General features: G+C 43.5%; 1 protein-coding gene across 5 annotated transcripts in view; it reads right to left on the reverse strand.

Annotated features, from left to right (window-relative positions):
• Positions 1–11,297: 11,297 nt before the first annotated feature.
• MAP3K12 (mitogen-activated protein kinase kinase kinase 12) overlaps positions 11,298–15,025 on the reverse strand; it is a 1,100,073-nt gene continuing 1,096,345 nt past the window's right edge. For all 5 annotated transcript variants that reach the window (XM_044083918.1, XM_044083919.1, XM_044083920.1 and 2 more), the window contains one exon: positions 11,298–14,384. In XM_044083918.1, the coding sequence (XP_043939853.1) occupies positions 14,286–14,384 (99 nt within the window). In that variant the 3' untranslated portion in view covers positions 11,298–14,285. The remainder of the gene's footprint in view (positions 14,385–15,025) is intronic.

Below are 15,025 nucleotides of genomic sequence, written 5' to 3' on the forward strand. Positions count from 1 at the left end.
CATACCGTCAATGGCAGGGCAAGGAAGCCATGGGTGAGACAAGCATACCAGGAACCAACAGTAACCATAGGAGGCATAGTGCTGTATGGAGTCCTACATTCTAGACTGGCAGTACAGACTGGGCTGATCAGTCAGGGAATGTTACCAGAATGGCATTTAAGCACAGTAGAAGTACATTATGTTTCTGTGTTGTTATATATGTAAAGTCAAAATCACTTTTTCAGTAAGTAGAAGTGGTGGCATTGCTTGTACCATAATACCACCAACACTAGTGCAGGATGCTTTCTATAATAAACAAGTAGCAAAATACTGCAGTTTAGAATGACACCATTTCTTAAGTACCACAAGTAAAGTTTGTAGGATATAAGTCAGAAGCAGATGTAAATCACAAAACACAACAGCTAACAAAATGCAGTTTGCAGCAAACAAGCTATTAAAACATTTCACCCATCTGTTTTACAAATGGCAGCTGCCTTGCAAGATGACCTCTCTAGTCCAGTTTTCCAGGCTCACCAGCATTAGACTACATGACCACAGTTAAAGATGTGTTAATAGTTTACTCTGCATTTTACATACTATCTGTTAATTCATTTCTCATCTCTCAACAATAGTCTCTTTCATGAGTGCCCACTTGTAAGTGTATATAACTTGCAGCCTGTGGCATTATTTTGAATTTCAGCAGAGTTCAGATATACATGTGTGCAGTGTTTAGCTTGGCGCCCTTGTACTGCATATGGAAAGTGTTTTTCAGTGTTTATTTCAGTCCCCGCAGTAGTGGTGCTGCGGTAGTGTTGTCGCCTCATAGCAAGACATTGTCGCGTTCGATTCTCAGAGCGTCTTCTGTGTGGAGGCATGCATGAATGGACGTGCCTTTATTGAAGGTTGTGCATCAGGGCTGGTAACTCGGCACGTAAAAATCCACTACCAAATATTAGCGGACCGGAGTTCCGCTGTGGCGACCCCTAACCGGGATAAGCCGAAAGACACAACAATTTCAGTCATTTTATAATGTCACAAATGCACTGCTTTTACACCAGGCACACTGTGTGTATCCTGCCTCCCTTTCACTCATTCATGCTACCCATGACATTCTGGTTCTTGTCATCCTTCAGCTTGTGCAAGAGCAGTCCTGCAGTCACTTACATCTTTGGTAGGAAGTGTCTGTGGTGCAATGGATACTTCATTGGGTGTCTAGTAAAATGATAAAAGGCATTTAAAGGTTGTGGCCTTGTCTCTCACTAGAGTTGACTTTTAAAGTTGGGGGTTGGCATAATGGTTAAGGTGCTTATGTCACATACTCAAGGTATAGGGTTTGATTTTCACCTTTGAGGGAAATTGGCTAGATTCAAATTGGTCCACAAGGGCCACTAGCCTAGTACTTAGCTATGAACAGTCACAGATGTCTGCATTGCTGTTTAACATGGCTCCACAGGCAGCACTAGGTTATTTTCTTCCAGTTTTACTGCCATCTGCAGTTTTAAAACTAATTAATGTTATATTTCATATAGCCTTTACTACCACTACAGTTAATATAAAAGTTACTGCTGGTGTTCAACTTGGTATCTCTGCTGAGCTTTACTTTTAGTCCTTTTCGGGATCAATAGTAATTTCACACACACATGACCAAAGGTGATAAAACTGCACAAGTTAAGTCATCAGGAGGACCATGATAGAAGTTTTCATACTGACCAGTCCACCAACTACTCAGCTGTCCCACTAAATCTACCCTTTATTTCCCTGGTTTGGTCCTCTGAGACTGCACATCTAGAAATTAATCAAAGTTTTGGTGGCTGCAGTCCTCCTTTACTACCTCAGAGCCTTGAATGGGGTCATTTTTGGACTGAAACTCCTTGCTGCCCCTTATTCTGCATTAGTTTTCTCAACCCTTTTTCCTGCACTTGAAAAAAGATATGCTGACTGTGTCATTAGTTGCCAATTTCAGTGGCTGTCAATATTTCCTCTAGAAGAAGCTTATGTTATCAGTTCATTTCCTTGTACAGATTGCAGTAAGTAACCACATGACATGGGTTTGCTTCAGTAGACTGATTTCTCAGAACATTCACACTACTGCCCTAATTGTAAGAGGGCACATTGACATGAGTCTAATACAGTCAATCTGTCTTCCATGTTCATGATTTAGCTAGAATATTACCCAGGTATTAGCTCCACACTCTTCATTAAGCTGGTGTTGCCTTAGACATGATTAAGACATTTGACATTAGGGAATTTTTGATTACATCAGGTAGCTTTTGTCAGTACGTGGCTTAAGAACAAAAAAGCTAAATGAATTAGCTTTTAAAGATTGTTGCACTTTATGCTGCTCTTCTCTGCCAACTGTGTGACAGTTGAAAGTTTATACAAGTAAATGGGAGCACTCTTGTTTGGCATCTTCTACTGTGAAGTACAGGCCAACACTAAGGGACTCTGGCTAACAAAGTTTGCAGATGACTGCAAACTGGGAGCCATTATTGAATCCCCAAATGATGTGGATACCCTACAAAAGGACCTAACAGAAACAGATGCTTGGTGCCAGAGCCATGGGCTCATGCTCAATGCCAAGAAATGTATAGTTATCCCCTTTGGGAAAAAACATGTACCCGTGAATTACCATATAGGTGGCAGTACACTAAACACCGAAAGTGTGATAAGGGACTTAAGAGACACAGGTGGACAGTGGTCTCACCTTCGATAACCACATCGTCACAACAGTCAGGAAATCCTTCTATGTGGCACACTTCATCACTAAGGGCTTTTCATCCAGAAAAAAGGAGGTCATTGTCCCACTGTACTCATCCCTCATTAGACCCATTATAGAATACAACACCCCATTTGGTATGTACCTCTCAAGAAATCTGCAACAACTGGAAAGGCCACAGAAATACCTCACTAAAAGAATTACAGGCCTAAAGTAGATGCCCTATGCTGACCACCTTAAACTCCAGCTATACTCCGTCACATATCGTCTACTCAGAGGCGATCTCTGCTTAACATACAAGGCCATGTCAAACCCAGAGCTGTTGGACATGCTACACTTAAAGAAATCCCAATCCCTCAGAGCCACATGCTGCAAGGATCTAAACCTTGTCATCACAATAAACAAAACATGCTGGAGGGATAGGTTCCTGACCCAGAGACTCCCCAGACTCTGGAATAGACTGCCCATACATGTCAAGCAGAGCGCCTCTTTGGCCCTCTTCAAAAGGAACTTGACGATTGGATGGGAGAAAGGAAATTCACCCTGGGATCAGATCAGTCACCCTGCTAGACAGGGGTCCAGGGAAGTAAATAGTGTGGGAAGAAATAGCCAGGGAATTGTTATGGCTAGGCTTGTATAGGCCTTAGGGCCGATAGCCTAGTACCAACCTATGCACTACAAAAAATATGACCAGGTCTCTCTGACTCACTCATAATTCATCTGTTATGCCTTCCTGACATGGATGTCAAGATTAACCTCTCGAGCTGGTTGTGATTGGGAGAACCAATCATAACCCTTTGTATTAAATGAATGGATCATTTAACTAGCTCTCTTGAGTTCTGTTCCTCTAACTCATCAAAAAATTATATCTGAAGTAGTTAACTTCATTTGGTCATCAACCTGTGGGTTTCGGATCTGGACCGGATCCGAGATGGCAGTTTCACCAGCATCAGATCCGCACTCCAAGCTCCTCCCCTTACCCATACCACCACTGCACCTCCTTCTTTCCCTCAGATCTCGTTTGCCGCAGCTTCACTTACAACATGATTCCTTGAGCTCCAGGTTGGTAGAACAGTTTTGGGGTATTTTTTGGTGTGTGTGCAGAGTTTTTGGGTAGATCTTGGACCACTTTTTTCCTTAACCTCCCCTTCGCATTCTACATTAGGTTAAAAAAATATAGAGTAGAGTTTCTGTTTGGTAATGTAGTTAGTGCAGGCCTTCTTCCCCTTTCCCGCCTCATGTTTGTGTGTGTGTGTGCGTGTGTGTGTGTGTTGGGGTTGCGTTTCTGCCTTTGGTACCTTGTACCTTTTGGGCTGGATGATGTCTGATCAACAGCAGTTGATCTTCAGGAAATGCACAGAGTGTGGCCATAAGTTGTCACAGGTGAATGGCCACACTCGGTGTGTTGTATTTGTGGGGGCAGCACACTTGTCCTCCGACTGCTCCATATGTGCAGGGTTTAACCCCAGGGCCCTGAAAGACCACAGGGCCAAGCTGATTTTAAAGGGGCTTTTCCCTTCTATGGAGGTGGCTGCCTCCTCGTCTACTGTCTCTGCGGTCACAGCTGTGACTGCAACTACCTCGGCCATTGTGTCCTTCACTCCCATCCAGGCCAGGACTTACCATCCTGACTACAGACCTGGGAAAAGGGAGACTAGGAAACAGAGAGAGAGAGAGAGACAGAAAGAAAAGGGAAGGAAGAGATCCCCAGAATACTCGGATCTGGCGGGTCCTCCTACCAAGCTACCTGCTGTTACCAGGCTGACTTCCCCTCGGCTCTATTCCCCGAGGATTTCCCCAGAGCTGGAGGAGGTTCGGCCTCTTTCTAGGGCCTCCGTACACTGTCCTTCCTAGCCGGTGTCAGAGGCCTCTTCAAGGTCTACTAGAAGCTTATCGGAAGATGATATGGACAGAATGAAGCAAAGGTTTATTCGCACCCAGTTGCAGATGTGGGTCTTGCTGGCACCCTCTCCCTCTGGAGGGGGGTAAGCTCACTACCATTGTTTGCCCCTATTTCTCCTTCTCTGATCCATCCTCTGGTATCGCAATCCCTGGATCTGAGAGGTTCCGGAGTCGGGGCCAGTGCCGATGGTACCATCTACCTCAACATCGGCAGTTACCTTGAGCGTGTTGGGTCTGATCAAGTCGGATCCGAGCTCTCGGAGCCGTAGCCTGGGCTTTGGATCCAAGGGGTTGGGTTTTTCTCCATTGGCCCCGACCATGTCGGGTCATGGCCTACCCCTCGGGGTCTCGGAGCCTTCGGGTTTGGCACCAATCCCTATGTCAGATCCGGGGAGAGCATTCTCTTTTTCGATGTCGGCATTCAACATGGTGGAAAAGGTTCTTTCAATGGATCAAGGCCCCTGACCATTTCCTCAGAGTCTGTCCTGACCCCCTCTCTTCTGGATGTGCCTTCTGCCATTCTGCCCATGCAGGGACAGCTCATGCTCGATATGCCCCAGACTTTCCCCCTCGAGGAACCACAGGCTGTTCATGAGTCCTCTCCAGAAAGCCCCACCGAAGAGGTTCCTAACAAATGCAAGTGCAAGAGGAGGCACCTGGATTCCCCGAGTGCCTCATGGAGGATACCGACTTGGAGAAAGGGGAAGGCTCCCCCAGATCACCCCCCCTGAAGATGTCTCTTTTGGAGACATCATGGAGATCCTGCACCAGTGGGGGCATTGGTCCGCCCCCAAGCCTTCCTCAGACGAGTCGGTGTTTCTGGAGACATTCAACATGGGCCCATCTACTTCTTGGGTGTCCCCCCCACTGTGGACCCCCTGGTGGACCTCATTACCACCACGGCATGGAAAAAGTCAGACACCATGGAGCCAGTCCCAAAATGTCCAGATAAAATCTTGAGCCCCCCTGGTAGATAGACCGAGCTGGAACAAAGGGTCCCCAGTGGATACCATACCATGGTGGTAGCGGCTGCCGTGAAGAAGGAACTGAAGAAGCGGCACGGGCGGCTGGGTCTGGCATTGCTATCAGTGAACACGTCTGGCTCAGGCTATGTAATTTCGCGGAACCCTTCAAGGCTTCTTTTGCAAATGCTCCCTATTACAGCTCTTCCTTGTTTGGGAAGACGGTCCGTGACACACTAGTCCAGAGTGAGAAGGATGGGAAGACACTGTCTGCCATTGGGATCTGCTTCTCTAACCCCCAAAGATCATTCTCTAGGAATCAGCGGGGGCAAAAGAAGATGTGGTTCCAGAAGTCTCAGTATTCCTGGGACACTCAGGACTCCTTCCTGGGACACTCAGGACTCCTTTTCTACTAGAGGTAGAGGGTGACAAGACAGATGCCAGCCCAGAGGCAGGGGGGGTCAGAAGAACTTTGGGTCTCGATGAGAAACATTCTCGGACAGACCTGCACAGCAGCCCTGAGGGGTTGCCCGACTGCTCTGCCCTGGAGGCAGTCGGGGGTCATTTTTCTATGCACCTGAGGGCATGGGAGTCTGTGTCAACAGTCCGTTGGGTGCTCCAAATAATATCCAGAGATTACACAATTCCCTTTGTGACACATCCCTCTCCCCCAAAGCACCTCCCAGACATTCCACCCACGCAAAGGGAGGCAGCAGCGATTGAAGTAGAAAAGCTGCTAAGCAAGCGGGCCATTCAGCCTGTCCCCCCAGATCAGTCCGGATCAGGCATTTATTCCAGTTTCTTTTTGGTGCAAAAAAGATGGGGGACTCCAGACTGATTCTCGACCTTTGCATTCTGAACCTGTCAGTTGCCATAGAAATGTTCCAGATGGTCACTTTACAATCCATCCTGCCTTATCTGCAGGAAAACAATTGGATGTTCTCAACAGACCTCCAGGATGCGTACTACTATATAAAGATGCAGAAGCTCCAGGAGGTTCCTCTGCTTTCAGCTAGGGGCCAATCTCTACCAGTTCCGGGCCCTACCCTTCAGTCTCGCCACACCCCCAGGGTGTTCACCAAGGTCATGGCAGCAGTAGCGGCTCACCTGAGGCTTCAGGGCATACAGGTCTATCTGTACCTGGATGATTGGCTCCTTGCTGCTCCCACCAGGCATCTACTCTGTCAAGCCAGGGATTATTTCCGAAAGTTGTCAGACTTGCTGGGCATCACTATAAATATAGCCTAGTCCTCTCTAGAACCATTTCAGGTCCTGGACTACACATGGGTGAGAATAGACTCATTGCAATCCAAAGTCTTTCTGACTCCAGAGAGGGTTCTGAGCCTAAATCTTCATGTTCTCACAGTTCTTCAGTATCCCTTTCCCCCAGCCACAGTAGTGTTAAGAGCCCTAGGATCCCTGGCAGCCACTATCACTCTTCTTCCTTGTGCTTGTCTTCACATGCGGGTTCTGCAGTGGACGTTGGCAGTCCAGTGGTCTTTATTGGATCAGCCATTGACACATCCGATTTGCATAAGCGAGGCATTGAGTTGCTTCAATCTCCTGAGATAGTAGAGGGATGGTCCTTTGTTGCAGCCTCTCTCCAAGCCATGGTGACCACAGATGCCTCCTGACTAGGGTGGGGGGGACATTGCTCGGGCAGAACAGTCCAAGGCACATGGTCCCTAAACAAGACCAATCTGCATATCAATGTTCTGGAGACGAGGCCGGTCTTATTAGCATTACAGGCCCTTCATGCCTCTTTTCCTCTGGGATCTATTGCGATTCCGACAGACAACATGTCAGTGGTATGGTACATTAACAAACAGGGAGGAACCAGATCCTACCCCCTTTGTCGAGAGGCCATGAGAGTGTAGGAATGGGCGATCTCCACCAACTGTTTTCTGATAGCAAACCACATTCCAGGTTGGTCCAACATACTAGCGGACAAATTGAGCAGAACTATCCTGATGCCTTACGAGTGGTCTCTGAATCCTTGTGTAGCGGAGCAGATCTTCCTCGAGTGGGGTCGGCCTTGCTGCGATCTCTTCACATCTCCTGCCAACGGGAAGTGCAGTGAGTTCTTTGCTCTTATCCCCCCTCAGGGGGAAACCCCCAGAGACGCTCTGGTCCATGCTTGGCCTCCCAGTCTTCTTTATGCATATCCTCCGTTACCCCTCATGACAAAGTTTTTACAGAAGGCTCGTTGGTTGGGGAGCAGAGTCATCCTCATTGCCCCATTCTGGCCTCACCAGATCTGGTACCCCTGTCTGTGGTCTCATCTGGTAGCTCCTTCTTGGATCTTGGATCCGATTCCGGGTCTTATTTTGCACCCATCAGGGATTCCCCTTCCAGACCTGGGCAGTCTGAAGCTCACGGCTTGACTGCTCCAGTTCCATTGATTGCCAGGAATCCCTGACTTTCTTCCCCTGTTAGGTCTATTCTGGTGGCACCCCATAAGTCACCTACCAGAAAAGTTTACCGTAGTAAGTGGAAGTGTTTTTCAATCTGGGCTTCTCAGAGGGCTTTAGATCCTTTTACGGCTCCAGTGCCAGCGGTTCTTGAATTTTTAGCACACTTTTTCCAGCATGGTGCCAGCTCTTCAACAGTGAAAGTTCAACTGGCTGCCATTTCTAATTTTCATGTAGGTGAAAACATGGGGTTCTTGGCTTCTTCCAGACTTTGCAAAACCTTCATTAAAGGGACCTTTATTTTAAGGCCTCCGGTTAAGGACCCCTCTTCTCCTTGGGATCTTACCTTAGTTTTACAGGTGTTAGTTGCTCCGCACATTGAGCCAGCTGCCTCTGTGGACTTGAAATTTTTGTCTTGGAAAACAGCTTTCCTAATGGCTATCACCTCGGCTAGGAGAGTGTCAGAACTTTAAGCATTATCTGTTAAACCCCCTTATATGGTTTTTCATAAAGACAGGGTCTCACTTCCGACAAATCTTTTTGCCTAAAGTGGCTTCAGAATCAAATATCAATCAATCAAACAATCTGCCTGTCTTTTTTCCAACTTTTCAGAACAAGGGGGAATATAAACTACATTTGTTAGATGTACATAGGCAGTTACATTTCTATTTACACAGGACTTAGCCCTTTCGCAAGTCTGACCAATTGTTTGTGTCCTTTGCTAGACCTTTTTTAGGCAAACCAGCTTCCAAGGTGACAATTGCCAAATGGATTTCTTTACATTCTGCAGGTTTACAAAGATAAAGGTATGCCTATTCCTGGGAGGGTTCATGCCCATTCTACCAGGTCCATGGCTATGTCAGCTGCTTTTTGGTCCAGAATACCTTTGGACAATATTTGTTCAGCGGCTACTTGGTCCTCATCTCATACTTTCATTTCTCATTACAAACTGGGCATGGTTTCCAGAAGGAGAGAATCCTTTGGCTCCACGGTGCTCCGGAATGTCCTTCCATGAGGGCCTCCCAAGGTTATGGTAGCTGGGGACTCTGTCCCACAGGTTGATGACCAAATGAAGTTTACTTCAGATAAAGAAGTTATGTACTTACCATAACGTTCCAACTGAGTAGTTAAGACTTCATTTCTCATCAACCGTCCCTCCCTCCTTCCCCCCGGCCTTGTTATTGCATTCATTCATGTGAAGTGTCCAAGAGATAGTGCCTTTGCGGCCCTCTTGTGTTTTCTGGTGGGTCAGGTTTTTGCTGATTGGGCTCATTTGTTGGGTGGCAAACTCGATCTAAGGGAAGGAAGGAGGTGCAGTGGTATTATGGGTAAGGGGAGAAGCTTGGAGCTCTGATCTGATGCTGGTGAAACTGCCGTCTCGGATCCGAAACCCAAAGGTTGATGACAAATGAAGTCTAACTACTCAGATGGAACACTATGGTAAGTACATAACTTCTTTTTCTGCTCCTTTAGGATCCTGTGCTCCCAAAGAATGAGGTTTGAGACAGCAGGGTATCTTCTCTCAGGTAACAAACATTCATTTTGCCAGTCTCATTATCTTCTCATTGAGCATTCTGATTCATTCTGCTAGCCTCATTTTCCTAGAACTCAGAAGCTACCCACCAGAAACGAGTATGGATTTTTTTTGGTTAAGATTTTTTTTAGCATTGCTAAACGTGGCAGTTTCCCATCCTTCAGATTCTTTAAACCAGTAAGTATGACGTGTCTTTTCCTCCTTTTCTTCTTTTACACTATGAAGACAATTGTGAAGTTAATTTAAGTAGTATTGTTGTGGTCCTCTTACCTTTTTAGATGAATGCAGAAAATTCTGTCAAGTGGAAAGCGAGTACAATCTCCACACCTTACAAACTTTCATCAGTTAAATGTGAGAAAGAAGTGTGCAAATATACAATTTCAAAGTGGTTAAATGTATTTGACTTTCTCATGTTTTCCTAGATGGAACTTTTCTGGTGTTCCTTAAATACATTCAAAAGTGCAGACCTATGTTCAAAAGCAAAGACCTATTTTATTATACTGTACTTTTGTAGCAGAAGCCATGCACTCTGCAGACCCCCATTTTTCAGTTTGTTACTTGAAGCTTTAGTTTCAGATCTTGATATAAATATATATATATATATATATATATATATATATATATATATATATATATATATATATATATATGTTAGTCATGAAGCAGATGTAGCCCTGCAGAACACTGTAACTGGAAAGTTAAGATGTATTTTTATCACACCTCCTTTCACACTGGCCTGAGAAAATGAACACACTTAGGTGAATAGCTTCAAAAAAAAATGTCTATCTACAGAGGAGTCCTCCCAAGTCATATCCACCTACATTCCTTTACCACCTCCATGTTTGCACAACCTTGGGGAAGGTTTTATTTTTTTAACACCCATCCTGTTCTCTTAAGTAGATTTGTTTTATTTGGGTTTGATGGAAAGAAGGAATAATAAAACTAAATACAAGGCAAGCACTTATTCTCTTTATGACGTTTACCACAGACACTTAGTTTGTCCTGAATTTCTTGCGCACTGCCTAAGCCCTAAGGTCAGATATAGGAATCCTTGTAGTCTTGGACTCATTCCACCAACTGAATATATATATATATATATATATATATATATATATATATATATATATATATATATATATATATTTTTTTTTTTTTTATTTCAAATCTCTCTCTGCAGTGTACTAAAATTGGTTCGTACTGGAAAGAAAAATGACAGTTATTTACTGGTCAGTACACAAGCTTCAGTCAAATGTATGAAACCTAATTATATGGTATCATTCTGCTCCCACCCCACCCACTGCAAATGAAAGAGCCAAGCTGTATGGGACTTGTCAGTTCTGGAAAGACTTGGTAGTAATGAAACGTGGAGATACTTAAAAATGTGATGTAGTATGTCATTTTCAGAAAACAGGTAATCCACTGTGAAAAAGTCTGTAGAACAGCATTTTCACTTAATTTGCATGCAAATGAATGCATAAAACCTGCCATTCAGGACATTACAGCTGCACTGCTGCTGCATCCAGCTTGTATTCAAGAATAAGGGAAGATTATCAGGCAGGAGCAGACAAAACTGTTTGCCTCCATTTACACACACAGTAGCAAAAGCTGACTAGACAGTGAGGACAGTAGCTAAAAAGGATTCTAGATGAACTACAAACTTGGTCCCAGGTCTACAGCCAGTGAAAGGACTAAACTGGAGTTCCCAGTTTAGAGACCGTGACAGCTAGCTAATGTATTTGCCATATGAAGGAGCAAAAACATGGTTAGTACTGTATTCTAATTGGATAGACATGTTCCATGGAACCAGTGTCTTTATTTTCCTGTAACAGAACAATCCAAGATTTTGTAACACTCATGTAGCTTGTATATATTAATCACAATCATATAATTTATAGAAATTAAAAAATAAATTCTGTTGGTGTTATACAAAAGAAAATGGTGTTGACTTAAATATAGAACAAGCTTTAAAAATCCATTTGATGTTGATTATAAGTTTCATATATACAGAACAGAAATAATTACAAAGGTAAAAATACAATCAAAACCTGACAAGATCAAGTTGTCATTTGCTGCATTTACTAGCACTTGTTCCTACAGAACATCTGTGACCTGTGCCCTGCTGTACACACATCAAGCATGTGACTTTTAGGGTTACTAGCTGGCATGCTTCAAAAGTGATTGTACAACATACAAGGGTGAAGCGACATGCTTTTGCTGAACTCTTTGCAACTTGATCATTATCTACGGTTTGTTTTGTTCTAGAACTTTGCCACATGTACACAGTTCCTGGTGACTTGGCTACAGCTCTTCTGCCTTATAATAGTCATAGCTGCAGTCTTCAAACTTGATGTGATACAGTACGTCTGACCGGTTAGATCCTTTGGGGTCCTATATTGAGAATGAGTGGCCACACTATTGATTGCAGCACCTCTTCTGTAGTTCAGTACTAGAACAGCCCTGCTGCATTTTTCCTTCTCCTAAAAGTCTGATATGAATACACAGTCTCTACAGCACAGCTCTTTCAAATTCTAATGCATATGTGCTTTTAGCACCAATATGGAGGAAAAGGAAATATAGCGGCTTGATTTAATTCTAAAATGGGTACAAAACTTGCTTCAATCTTACCTGGTTAAGACTTTCATCCCTGAAGAACTTAATGTAAACAGGTTAAAACATTGATCTTGGTAATTTTACCATAAAATCTGGAGCACAAAGGTGATTTCATACATTCACAGAATGGAGTCCTTCTCACTCAGAAGCCCAAGGCAAAAGGTAGTAAATAAATCAGTAATCCCATAGTTGGTGTTACCATTTGATGTGTTGCAGTGTGCCATTTTCTACACTTTATGTTGCAAATTTATTTTCTTGTTTATATCCTGAGAAAACCTTAAAAGTATGCTCCCCTTCAGAATATATTTGTCTGTGTACGTTTGGGGAAGGAAGCTGCCCAATGTAAAAACCCATTTATTTCACTATGCAGATCTGGTTTTCAAGTCTACCCCATTCCCCACACGTGTGTGTGTGTGTGTGTGTGTGTGTGTGTGTGTGTGTGTGTGTGTGGTGAGTGGTACACACAGAAAAACTTTTCAAGTTTGTTAACATATTCTGGAGCATTACCCCTTGAACTGCCAACAATGTACTATTAACTGTGAATGGCTGCAAGAGGTTATAGCCTTGTAAAGATTTAAAGTTTAGCAGCCTAAGCTCTGGAGTATGAATGAGTTATCTACTGTCTAAAAAGATATGTTCATGTGGATCTATACTACGTCTGCGAAACCCCCTTTCAGTGAACTTGCCGAACAATAACCAGCGAAATTTAACTCCCTCAAATGGCCATTCCAGTAAATTTTTTCCTAGGGGAAAAAAAAGCGCTTGGCCAACCTAAAACCAGATAAAATTTAAAACCCTTCAAAGTGGGGGGCTTCGCCCCCCCCCTAACTAAATATACCAACTCCGAGATTGCACTACGGTGAGGAAAAGGGCAAATTCCTGATGATGGCGAAGTGTTTTTCCCCCTAGGAAAATAATTTGCTGAAATGGCCATTCGTGGGAGTTAGATTTTGCTAGTTATCATTCGTGAAGAGCCATATGCTGAAAGGGAGTTTTCCGGATATAAGATAGACCCATTCATTTTACACGTGTACTCACTATGTTAACCAGACAAGGGTGTTTTTGTTTCTGAGCCGATTCTAGAACTTTGGTGTAGCTGAGTAATGCTTAGTCACACACAGTAGACAAACTGTGTGGAACTTAAACTCAGTCAAAGGTATGCTCTTATTTACAACTTGTGGACTTTACAGAGTATGCAGAATTGTCAGCCATCATTATGCTTTAGGGTATGAGTCTATAAATGGACCCTTACAAATAGCTTAAGGAAAGAGGAAAACAAGAAGTGGCTTCAAGTCCATATGATAATCTGCCTGATAAATGGACTTTACAATTACAAAATATTCAAGATGTTAAAGGAATTTTAAAGAAAACCACAGAGGATGGGTAAATTCTCCAGCTCCAAACTTAGAAGCTTGCACTTTTACTTAAATAATTTATTAACAATTATGTATGTTTCCTGACACACCATCCCAAATAAGCCATGTTCTGAAAATTTTCTAATTTTTTGTTGGTTTCCCTTCAATTACATGTCTACATTACAGGGCAAATAAGAGTTATGTGGGTGCATGAATCTGAAAGGGAGAGGACAAGATTGCCAGTATAAAAATAACATGTACAAAGGTGAATTCTACTGCACCCTTCTGTTCTGTGCTGGTTGATTCATACATCTCCAAGAACATTTCAGGCTTCTTCAAGTTGATGCCTTTCAGATTCAGTTCTCTCTCCATGTCAACTGTCTCATTCTACAGTTATTCTTGTTTTGCTCCTGTTATTAGATTGCTGATATGCAGTTTAACTAGATTTTTGCACATGGGATAGGTATCCATTTTTCACTACTGACTTACAACCAAGTCAGTGTGATCCATCCTTCACCCCTGGATATGTGAGAGATTTTTTTTTTTTTGTTCTAAACTGGGTTCTGGAAACATCTGCATTACATGACAGAAGTATGATGCTGTCTTCAGCCAAGGAGGTAACTAAAGGAATGTTTTTAAACTGCTGCTTCACCAGATGATGGTTCCGGTGCTCCCAGCTTTACAAGTGTGATGGCAAAAAGAGGTACTAGGTTGAAATAAAAACAAAGTCTGAAGTGCTATATTAATATTACTGACATCGTTCATTGTCTTTTTTTTTACTTCTGAAGTAAGACTGTATATACACCAGTGAAGTCATCACAAGGCAGGAGCGCTGTGTGGCCTGCTTGGATCCATGCTCCCAGAATGGTCTAACTCGGCACTGTCACAATCTGAGTCTTCATACACTGACTGATGCTGTAAGAGAAGAAAAAAAAGCATGCATTACTGAAGGCAGTACATGTTCAAATGCTGTTTATAACTATACGTCTGCTACCGTTAATATGACTAACTCAAATGAGGGATTGTGTAATTGTCTTTTTTTTTCCTGTTTGCTCTATTAAGCTATTTTGCATATTCTACCCAATATTGCTGAACAATCCTAAAACGTACTACTGTAATATGATTGCCTTTTTGGTATTCTGTATCACCATGTCTGTTCATTTTCAACTTGATTTACAGTTACTGTGTGGCATCTGGTGACAGCCTAGCAGAGAGGGGCAAGGTAAGCCCCACAGGGACAGACAACCAAGACTCCTATCCCAGGGACAGCAGAGAACCAAACAGTGGACCACTTCCGCTCCAAAGGCAGGGAGTTCTAAGCCATCCCTGTATGGCAAAATCTCTCAATGATTCCCTCTCCCCCCCTCTGCCCTCTTTTCTCTCACCAAAAACTAGGAGGAAGGCTCTCCTTCTGCAAAGAAAAATGGTTCTCTGTAACAAAGGACCAGTGGGTCTTAAAGGTCATTTTTCAGGGATACAAATTCTTCTTCAACAAACTCCCAATTCCAAGAGGGTACCCAGACCTACCTCCAAATCAGTAGGCAGAGGCACTGAAA

The sequence above is a fragment of the Protopterus annectens genome, chromosome 9.part0 (genome assembly GCF_019279795.1).
Source record: "Protopterus annectens isolate FY-2018-M chromosome 9.part0, PAN1.0, whole genome shotgun sequence".
Classification (NCBI taxonomy): Eukaryota; Metazoa; Chordata; order Ceratodontiformes; family Protopteridae; genus Protopterus; species Protopterus annectens.